This window comes from Nematostella vectensis, chromosome 3, assembly GCF_932526225.1.
Source record: "Nematostella vectensis chromosome 3, jaNemVect1.1, whole genome shotgun sequence".
In the NCBI taxonomy this organism is placed as follows: Eukaryota; Metazoa; Cnidaria; class Anthozoa; order Actiniaria; family Edwardsiidae; genus Nematostella; species Nematostella vectensis.
Genome location: NC_064036.1, coordinates 3520053 through 3530670, shown reverse-complemented (window position 1 = coordinate 3530670; position 10618 = coordinate 3520053). Strand labels below are relative to the sequence as shown.

Sequence of the window (10618 nt, the reverse complement as noted above, 5' to 3'; positions counted from 1 at the left end):
ACCTTAAAAGCAGATTTGGGTGACTAATTATAGAGGCGCCAACTTAAAATGAATACTGCACTCGAGATTTCTATATAAGTCGGCTATTCCTGCTAAATTCGCAAGCCTTTTATAGCGCGTTCTGATCAAATGATTAAGAACAAAAGCGGCATGTCCTTTTTGTCACGGAACATTTCCCGAAACAATAAACAAACCCAAACAGCACACCCTAAAATATTGATACGATTCTTTATTATATTTTACCGAGCTCTAGGATATTATCTATCTTTTGGGGTAAACAAAACTATTTTGAAAGATGTAAAAGTAAAAGAGTAAGGTGTTGAAGATTGGTCGTATATTTGCCATGTGCTGGCCGACAGTTAGTGTCCAATCACGCCGCACTAGGCAACATATTATCCACTTGTAAACCGGTCCATATCAGCAGAGTAAGGACCGACAGCGCGCACTGCGGCGACGCTATTTGGTTGAATTCTGTGGATTGTAGCTCTTCCAAGTGTATGCCCGATCCGCCAACACTCTCCTTATACGGATCATGGTAAGAATGTATCTGCCATTACTTCCCCTTCTAGCCCTACCCATAAAAAGATATTTTCCCCTTACGTGATAAAGATCTGTGGATCTGTTTATGTACTACGCAAACCTTTGAACAAAAAAAGCAAAAATCTGCGTTTAACCTGATGTTCAATTCAGTGCTTTATCCCTTTATCACATCTTGGTATTTTAACTCGCTTTGTAACAGAAACGTGTTGAGTTGTGATGAATGATTATCTGCGTCTTTAGGGCACACGTTCTGAGTATTGTTGAGTGTTATAATGTCGTTTTTCTCAATAGCGTATTGCCAGGGAAGTGTAAAGCCCCGGCTAATGGCGCAATCGACTGCGTAGATATCACTCTAGCGCTCACTATTCCCGTCAAATTAGTTTTTGTATAGACACATCGCATATTATGTGGTAATGTTTTATTCATCAAATGTTCGTTATCGCAGAGAGGTCAGGTTTATCGGTAAAATAAAAGAAATGGTATTTTTAATGCGAGGAATAGATTGCAGTCTTATTTGTCATTATATCTAATAATGTTCTGCCCAGTGTTTCCTATTAAAGAATCTGATATAAAATAAACACCACCACCCCCGGAGGCTGGAATCTACGGAACAAGCTGAAGCAGTGGTACCTTTCAGTTTTCAGCTCCCTTGGAATTTAAGCATTATTTCAGAAAGCTCATGTACCATAGCTGTCACAGGCAAATGTTCTTTAGTATGTCATCTCAAAAGCTGCTTTATAAGTCTGTGAATATAGGCAGCTGCTCGTTTTGTGTTCAGAAAACAAAGGATGCGATATTATACTTCAGAGGGACTGCGTGTGGCGATATAATTGAAAAAACGCGTTTTTGTAGTTATTTGTGTTCATCTGTTCACGCTTTTTGCGTTTATTTCACACGCAGGCAGAGTTGCTGTCCGAGGATACCATCGCAGGCAAGTTCTAATAACATAGGGCACAGTCATGAATATCGAGGGTGACCCCACAGTCTGAGAAAACAGTTGAAAAGCACTGCTCGGCGAATTGAAACTATATGTCTTTCAAGATTATGAGGGGGGAGGGGAGGGGAGGGAGGGAACATGCCCCAGTTCCCCTATGTTGCTACTGCCCTGTGGAAACACGTCAGACACGTAACTAGTTCATCGGGAAAACTATAGATGGGTAGATGACGTCACGGCGCAGCCTAGTAGTCACAGGCGTTCTTATTTATTTATTTTTATTTACCAATTACAGCCTGCCCCTCACATTTGAGGATTGTTGGCTGGGTTTTTTAAGCACTGTCACTGGGGGTGGTCACTGCCAGAGGGTTTATTGCGTCCCCCAGTGGTTCTTTTACGTCCCTTCGGTTCAGGTTAATGTAGTGCAGCTTGAAGAGACGGGACCTCCGGTTTAGTGTCCTTATCCGAGAAGACTGGAAACACGGGAGAATAACTTCAACTCACTTGTGACAAATTCGATTAAAGGCAGGAACCAGGAAAAAATCCCCAGTTTGAGCCAGGGTTCGAACCTGGGCCACAGCGGTGAGAGGCCGACGCGCTAACACACTAGGCCACCCGTGCTTCCTGGGTTTTTTTAGTTGGGTTATCTGTGGTCGGAAAGAGTGGTGACGTCACAGGAAACCATCTGTGTGTTTGCTCGTCTCAGACCCCGCTGCCTCATGGTTTATCTCTGAGCACAGGAAACCTCGACATGAGATTATGAGATTACTCTACCATAGTAAGAGAGCAGCCTAAGAATTGGGCTGGGGTGGGGGGTGGGCTCGTCATAATGTTAATTGAGCCCCCCTGCGCTCAAATGACGTCACGGCGCAGCCTAGTAGTCACAGGCGTTCTTACCCGGGTTTTTTTAGTTGGGTTATCTGTGGTCGGAAAGAGTGGTGACGTCACAGGAAGCCATCTGTGTGTTTGCTCGTCTCAGACCCCGCTGCCTCATGGTTTATCTCTGAGCACAGGAAACCTCGACATGAGATTGTGAGATTACTCTACCATAGTAATAGAGCAGCCTAAGAATTGGGCTGGGGTGGGGGGTGGGCTCGTCATAATGTTAATTGAGCCCCCCTGCGCTCAAATGACGTCACGGCGCAGCCTAGTAGTCACAGGCGTTCTTACCCGGGTTTTTTTAGTTGGGTTATCTGTGGTCGGTAAGAGTGGTGACGTCACAGGAAACCATCTGTGTGTTTGCTCGTCTCAGACCCCGCTGCCTCATGGTTTATCTCCAGCACAGGAAACCTCGACATGAGATTATGAGATTACCCTACCATAGTAAGAGAGCAGCCTAAGAATTGGGCTGGGGTGGAGGGTGGGCTCGTCATAATGTCAATGAAGCCCCCCTGCGCTCAAATATCAACTAAAGATTGACTTTTTGTGTTACACAAATTATATATTGAAGATAAATTAATATCGCAGAGTTCAAGGAAGCTTTCCTACTTTTTGATAAAGACGGAGATGGTACGATCACAACTAAAGAACTTGGTACAGTCATGAGGTCGCTTGGCCAGAATCCAACAGAAGCTGAGCTACAGGACATGATTAACGAGGTGGATGCTGATGGTGGGTAGGGACAAGAAGGGGGAAAGATGGTAGAGATAGATAGGAGAGGCAGGCAGAGAGAGGTTGAACATAAATCAACGAGGTGGATGTTAGGGACCGCGCTGTTGTTCGAGCCCCACGAGCTCGTGGTGCCTAGGGAAGCGCGGTCCCTAAGAGAGGTGCGTAGGAGGCTACAGGTATACCTGCGCAAATCATAGCTACGTGCCCGACATACAATACGCAAAGCTATTATCATCGAGTTTGGTGTTGATTACGAGTGGATAAGAAAGGTAGGGAAAGACGGATTACAGCTATAAACTGTCAACATTTGCTGTAGACTATTTTTAACGTTGTTGAGAACGTAGTTGACCATTTTTTTCAGGTAATGGAATCATCGACTTCCCGGAGTTTCTTACGATGATGGCAAAGAAGATGGGCGAGCAAGATAGTGACGAGGAGATCCGTGAAGCTTTCCGTGTTTTTGACAAAGACGGCAACGGTTTCATCAGCGCCGCGGAGCTCAGGCATGTCATGACTAACCTCGGCGAGAAACTCACCGATGAGGAGGTAGAGGAGATGATAATGGAAGCAGATATAGACGGTGATGGACAAGTCAATTACGAAGGTGGAGTTTCCTATATGTTCCTGACCAGCTCCGCCAACTCTGGACGTAATTCCGAAAAATGAAGGAAATCAGGCGCGGGTATCCATTCATTTCGACCATGGACCAGTTCGTCCATAGCAAAACCAGTTCGCACACGTGGCAGCCCCCTTTAACGTTGTTGAGAACGTAGTTAAAGTCGAAGACGTCGCGCGCGCAAACTGTATGATTACCTATACTAATACCACTGATCGTACCCGCGCTACTGTAATTGCACTGAAATTAGTGATGGAAACAACTCGTCTATGGTCGAAACGACTGGTATTCCAGGCGCGAGGGGGAGGGGGCAGGCGTAGATTTGACAAACAAAATTAAAGGCCATAAAAGAAAAGACCTCATTTTGATGATGATGATGATGAAAATAATAATAATGATGATGATGATGACGACGACGACAATGATGATGATGATAATAATAATGGTAATGATGATAATGATGATAATAATAATAACAATAGTATTACTCAGCGAACCTGGAAGCTCCCGGTCGAGGGGGGAGGGTTTTTCAAGGAAGGTTCTTCGAAAATAAAAAACAAAGAAAGAAAACCATTGCAAAACTTTTTACCTGCTATTATTCGTATTGGCCTACCAAAATATCGTACACATAAAAAGCAAAATCTGTGTTAGCCCGCGTAGCATGTGCAAAGGGCTGGGTAAGATAAGGGATAGAGCCTGCGCGCCTTATGAAAAGGACGCAGCAAATGTAGGAAAAGGGCAGGTGAACGTCTAAACAAGGGATCGGCTGCAAGCCCTCCCTCTCCCTAGCGCACCTCGTCTCCGTGTCTCTTCTCTCCCAACCCTTAGCCCTCCCTCTCCCTAGCGCACCTCGTCTCCGTGTCTCTTATTTCCCTTTGGGCTTGCTACGCACGCTACAACAAGAGCAAAAAACAGTCAGACAACTAATTCCTTTTTTTTTTTTCATTTTACAGAATTTGTGAAAATGATGTCAGCTAAATGAGGGCAATGAAGACTGAACTTATCCTAATACCACAAAATAATTAATGTATTATATCATATCGTCCCTTATCTGCTATCCCTAAGGGGGGGTTAAAGGATTTTTTCTGATTCTGCTATCTCTTAGGGTATAAAATTCTTCCAATTGCTATTCCTTAGGGGATGTTTAATGGTTTTTCCGATTCTGTATCTCTTAGGGTTAAAAATTCCTTCAACCACACCCGAGTTTAAAATTAATTTTGCCGACAATCATCCCCATCTGTTTTTATCGGAGTCCCCCAAGGATCGGCTCCATCGAATAGAGAGATGCTCGGCATTGTGTTGTGTTGGGGCGTGTATGGGATGATTCTTCTAAGCTAGTGCGGGCCAATAGGGAGGTACTGACATGCCCATACGTGTTTTGATGCATGTGCCACATACTGTCCATTACCAGTATACCGTAGCAGGTGGTATACAACCAGCATACTTAGCAAAAAGTATAGATGAATTGAGCATGTACTATGTTCAGTCTGTCGTAACATCAAACAGGAATTTGATAAGCTTAAAATCTAGAGAGACCACACTGAAAATGTCTGAAATAGCTAATCTGAACTTGTTTGAGAAATTTTACAGTCTTTTTATAGTCGATCTTTTCAACGTTTTACAAGAGAACAGTTAACTGACAGTAAATTTGCAATTAAAATGAATAGTTAATGTCTTCAAGCAGGACATTTTATTTGCTTTATTTATAAAAATGTATGCATTAAAAACTTTGAAGAAACCTATGTATTGATATAAGAATACTAGCATGTCCCAAAAAGCCTTCATAAATGCATAAATACAGTAGTTGTACCTCTATTAACACATTGATCCCTCAACCGGCCTTTACCGGCTTCGAGAAGTACCCACTACACAAAAAATCCATAAATGCAAAATAAACACAAGATGACGATAGTCAGGCTTCAGTCTAAGGGATAAATGGTCTTGAAGATTATGCATCCAACCAAGGTGATAGCAACTACTCTTTAGCCAAATATTAGCTCGGGTTCTTTGACAAATCTCAAATCGAACAAGGAGAAAAGAAAGAAGCAAATCACCCCTCTCAACCAAACACCCAGAATACCAAAGGGAAAGATATCAGCAGACACAGCTCAAGACACAAATAGATACCTTTATTCTGATCATCCAGGTACATTACCATGGTCTCAAAACACAATGTCTACTCCTTGAAGGCTTGTGAAACTATCTTGGATGCCATTACGGATTGCAAAGCATTCTGGGGGATCCGGGGGATTCACGAGGGTAGAGCCAGTCCTCTCCCCAAAGGTATCTGATTTTTTTTTTTTTTTTTTTGTCAAAATCAGCTAAAAAATAGCCAGGAGTCAATGTGTTAAGCAGCCATGCTTGAGTCCAAGAAAAGGGGTTGCTTGATTGGGTCTTTATAAAGTGACTGTTGAAAAAAGGTTGCCCGTCCTTAATTCAACTTTGGTGACACATTTTTTCATAGGTTATGAAAACTTATGCAAATAAGATCTCAACAGCCAACTGAATCTGAAATGAAACCATTCCTACAAAAAAAAATAATCCTAAAACAATACTGGGATAACTATATTTGATATAAAGTGATGCAAGCAAAAACAACAAACCCTGTCACACAACTTGGATCAGCAGACTTTTGAGGTATGTAGTACTGCTGTTTTTTGAATCACATAATACTTTTGGACTTGAAAACTTTTCTTTAAAATATGAGTTCCACTGTTCTGTTGGCTCCAGATAACTCAAACCCCACAAACCCCCGGTAACACAAACCTTTAGTAACACAAAACCCCCGGTAACACAAACCTTCAGTAACACAAAATACCCGGTAACACAAACCTCCTGATAACTCAAACTAATTTCAATTTTCTTGGAAAGTTTGAGTTATCTGGAATCAAATATATTCTGATGCATGGAAAGTCTTGAGGAATACAATATGTGTAATAAAATTGTTATTGGTATCTTTTTGGAGTTTATTCTTTATTTAACAACTATTTGCTGAAGGCAAAGTGAATAGCAGTGAATAGTCCTGAGACACGCAGTGTTAAATTTTCATGCTCATTGCAAAATCATTTGGCAGAAAATTGTTAAACAAAAGGAGTTTAAAGCTGATATTCAGATTATTCAGATTTATTTTTGCTTAACACATGCTATTTTAAAGTGAAGCTCAATAAGTTTCAATGGTCATAAATCTTTATTATCATTATTCTGAGTTCTAGAGGTGAATAGTCAGCGGCGTAGCCAGGATTTTAAACAGGAGGGGGTCCAAAAGAGACTTTCAAGGCACTTTCTCCTATATTTTAGATAATGTCTCATACATTTATGTATTTTTGGCTGCTAAAAGGGGGGGCCAGGCCCCCTGGGCCACTCCCCTGGCTACGCCCCTGATAGTGACCATTATTCCAAGCTAGACAACCAGTCAAAGCGTGCATTCTTATGAAGTTCCCGCCAAGTATATACTATTATTTGTTAGTGTCAATGTGTTCTTTTCAGGAGGCCAGAACAAAGCATAATTCAAAATAAAAGACCATGCCATGAACTAGGTATGTACGTTATTAATTATATATAAATAAACAAATATTATAGTTTCATCTTCTTCTAACAAAGTACCATGCTACCAAGAAAACAAAGAAACAGAAAAGTATCATGTAACACATGACTTTGTGATGTCCTTTTTTAGTGAGAGCAGAAAGTCTTCCCATGGTTGCAGATAAAAGGGAGCCACTTGTGTCAAAGTCATCATCCTAACAAATAACACAAATCATTGCTTAAATTAATTTTTCTTTTAACAGAGGTTGGCCTGATCAACATTGTCATTCAGTGGTCCTACCCTTTGCCCTTAGCCTCCCCTATAGGTCTAACCATCCTGGAAGTCTTAAGACAGACTCTATCCTTTGAATGTGCACCCCCACCCCCTTAAGAATTCCTAAGTAAATCCTAAACTGCCAAAAAGTGGTCTTTCCTTTTGAAGAATGGCCAAGTAAGTTTTATGTTTTATTTGTATGCCCTTTCTCTTGCCATTCCCTACCATCTAACTCTTAGCACCCCCTTTCCAAGATCAATTAACTATCCACCCCTTTGTTTTAAATCTTCAATTTCAAGTTACTCTTATAGCCAGTAAACAATGCCCTACAAACCTAAACTTACCATTTCTTGCAAAAGCTTGTTTTGTGTTCTAACTTCATGTCCAATATCAATTGAGAGCTGAAAAGAGAAAACAATGGCTGCCTAAAAAATGTGTCCTTTGTCAAATCAGGTAATAAATGTGTGGAGAACAATGGAAGGTTTAGGGAACCTCACATTTTCATCACCCCTCAAAGGCAACACCTGGCAGAAGCTTATGCCAAATGCTGTAATATGTGAAAAAACAGCATCATGGCTTAATGACACAGTTTACCATTCATTACCCCTGAACATTCCCTGCTAGCAGAGGCCTCTTTTCCCTGTATTTCGCTGGGCTGGAAATCGCGAGGAAAAGATACCTCTGCCATGGGTTGCAAGTTCGTTTGATCAAACCGCCGTCCACGATCGTGGACGGGAGATCCAGAGCGCATGCTCTGTTAATCAATTACTGGCTACTATTTGAGCCCACAACGACTAGCGCATGCGTGAAGCGTATATCCGCTGCGGAATAATAAGCCCGCATTCGAAACGGCGTCCTCCGTAGAAATATCACGCGACGAATTATAAAAGTAGCCATTCAATGCCTTATCTTCATTCAGAATTTTCTCTTATTTGACTAACGAGTCAATCTTCCGTTTACAGGTTTTGCAGCATATTCTTCTGGAACTAGCTGATCTAAGTTTACCAAAAATTTTTGTAACATTTTCTTCGAGTCCAACTGTGCGATATTTACATTGAAGAAACTCGCCTGCCCAGATGTCTTGAAATTTATCCCACAAACAAGACAAAAGTCGTCTTTGCTACGTTTGCTATTCAATCTTTTCAGTGACGTTTTAGCACCGGTAGCCCAGGCAATGGTTGCTTGTCGTAGCTCGGAATTCGGTTGTTCTGAGATCGGCCGAGTAAAGCGTTTTTTTTTTTTGTGAAATGTTGTCAATAAAATTGCCTTAGAACTTAGAACATGCCTTGTTGTTGTCAAATTCACGTGTAATAAACGATTTGGGGGGGTTTTCTCAACGGAATTTTTGACTTCTCTCTCCCTACTAAAGAAAGGTAGTAGGGAGAGAGAAGTCATAAATTCCGTTGAGAAAACCCCCCAAATCGTTTATTACACGTGAATTTGGAGAGAGAAGTCATAAATTCCGTTGAGAAAACCCCCCAAATCGTTTATTACACGTGAATTTGACAACAACAAGGCATGTTCTAAGTCTTAAGGCAATTTTATTGACAACATTTCAAAAAAAAAAAACGCTTTACTCGACCGATCTCAGAACAGCCGAATTCCGAGCTACGACAAGCAACCATTGCCTGGGCTACCTGTGGTTTTAGATGATTGATATTGAACAGTTGTTTTCTTTTTTCGAAGAGGAAAACTAACCAGAGTTTGATTCATAATTTGCGACTAAACCCATGCAAAGCATATTAGCATATTGACAGCTTTCTCGCGATGGGACGGGTTTTGGCACGTCAAGTGCCATATTTACATTGAAGAAACTCGCCTGCCCAGATGTCTTAAAATTTATCCCACAAAAAAGACAAAACTCGTCTTTGCTGCGTTTGCTGTTCAATCTTTTCAGTGACGTTTTAGGTGATTGATATTGAACAGTTGTTTTCTTTTTTCTAAGAGGAAAACTAGCCGGAGTTTGATTCATAATTTGCGACTAAACCCATGCAAATCATATTAGCTCATTGACAGCTTTCGCGCGATGGTACGGGTTTTGGCACGTCAAGCGCGGTCGTTTAGAAACGCATACGCATGCGCAACGAAAACAGTTTCGACCCATGGCAGAGGTCTCTTTTCCTCGCGAACGCAATCACAACGAAATACAGAGAAAAGAGGCCTCTGCTAGCAGGGAACCCTGAACATTACTAGTAAACAAGCATGTCATATCAGCTTCTTTACAGCAATTTTTGGTTTTCTGCAAACACTTTCCAAACAATACTTAACCACTTTCTCCCTTCTGTCCCAAAGTGTTCAATCAAAAGAACCAATTACCAATATCAATTGATTCCAATCTAAGAAAAAGGACTAATTGTATTGGCAATTAAAAATAATAGACAGTAGAAAACATTGTGAGGTCAGTTGATAATTACCAACTAATAGTATGAAGAAATCGATATCACTAATTGGAAAGATCATGAGTATCAATTATTATTGATCTTCCGATCCAATCAATGTTAATTATTAATCAAGATTAACGATTGAACACCCAGGCATCTGTCAATCAAGATGCGTAAGTTGTTATTGGAAGCCATCTAAGTGTTGGCCCACGAAAAATATCTTCTGATTGGTGGGAGCTTTAATGCAGGTTGTTGGTCGGAATTGAAAAGCGTAAGCTCATAGTGTAAGACAAATCTAAAATCCTTGGTAACTTGAAAACATTTGCAGCTATTTACTTAATATATTGCACATTGAACGCTGCAAACACTACACACCGATTTCAGGGCCTTCACTTTTCCTGATAGGCTTTCTGTAAGTCTGTCGTTTTCTTCTTCTAGCATCTGATCGCTTCTTTGTGGTTGTCCCATTCCGTTGTCGTTCCCGTAGTAATCTATGACAAAATGGCGCCGGAAATGGAATGACACCTTTACTGAAACTGCGACATTAAATCCCGAAAAAAAACATCACTACAATCAGTATAGGATTAACATTACTTACTGTTTGTCCGTCTCATACCCGGGCAATATGTAGAATTTGACAACTAAACTTATAATTTCCGCTTTTTTTCGCTGATGTCAAATGTAAACGTGTAAATTTTGTGTTCATTTGTTTGTAACACCGCTGTACTGTAGCCGAGCCG

The 10618-nt window shown here is 41.1% G+C and overlaps 2 protein-coding genes across 4 annotated transcripts; one reads left to right on the top strand and one right to left on the bottom strand.

The window, feature by feature from the left end:
* The first annotated feature begins 361 nt into the window (after window positions 1-361).
* Window positions 362-5439, top strand: LOC5510075 (calmodulin-beta). 2 transcript variants are annotated; one of them, XM_032379172.2, is made up of 5 exons: window positions 362-535; window positions 1441-1471; window positions 2975-3085; window positions 3447-3689; window positions 4655-5439. In XM_032379172.2, the coding sequence occupies exons 1-5, from the start codon at window positions 533-535 to the stop codon at window positions 4681-4683; spliced, it is 417 nt and encodes a 138-aa protein (XP_032235063.1). In that variant the 5' UTR covers window positions 362-532; the 3' UTR covers window positions 4684-5439. The 2 variants fall into 2 exon arrangements, with proteins under 2 accessions (XP_032235063.1, XP_048580418.1); XM_048724461.1 differs by having other exon boundaries at window positions 372-535; window positions 2942-3085.
* A 1207-nt stretch (window positions 5440-6646) lies between these two features.
* LOC5510074 (BET1 homolog) lies at window positions 6647-10609 on the bottom strand. Of its 2 annotated transcripts, none has more exons than XM_048724463.1 (4): window positions 10477-10609; window positions 10254-10375; window positions 7842-7898; window positions 6647-7438 (listed from the first exon to the last, which is right to left on the bottom strand). In XM_048724463.1, exons 1-4 carry the CDS (start codon window positions 10490-10492, stop codon window positions 7283-7285), a joined length of 351 nt encoding a protein of 116 aa, XP_048580420.1. In that variant the 5' UTR covers window positions 10493-10609; the 3' UTR covers window positions 6647-7282. The 2 variants fall into 2 exon arrangements, with proteins under 2 accessions (XP_048580420.1, XP_032235057.1); XM_032379166.2 differs by having other exon boundaries at window positions 10254-10369; window positions 10477-10594.
* Between the last annotated feature and the right edge of the window lie 9 nt (window positions 10610-10618).

Bases quoted from the DNA above. Each gene is read 5' to 3' on its own strand.
- LOC5510075 (XM_048724461.1), top strand. The intron at 1,472-2,941 runs GCAAGTTCTAAT...TTAATATCGCAG, and splicing joins GTCCGAGGATACCATCGCAG to AGTTCAAGGAAGCTTTCCTA. The intron at 3,086-3,446 runs GTGGGTAGGGAC...CATTTTTTTCAG, and splicing joins TAACGAGGTGGATGCTGATG to GTAATGGAATCATCGACTTC.
- LOC5510074 (XM_048724463.1), bottom strand. The intron at 7,899-10,253 runs GTGTGTAGTGTT...TTCTCTTTTCAG, and splicing joins AAGTGAAGGCCCTGAAATCG to CTCTCAATTGATATTGGACA. The intron at 7,439-7,841 runs GTAAGTTTAGGT...GTTATTTGTTAG, and splicing joins ACAAGCTTTTGCAAGAAATG to GATGATGACTTTGACACAAG.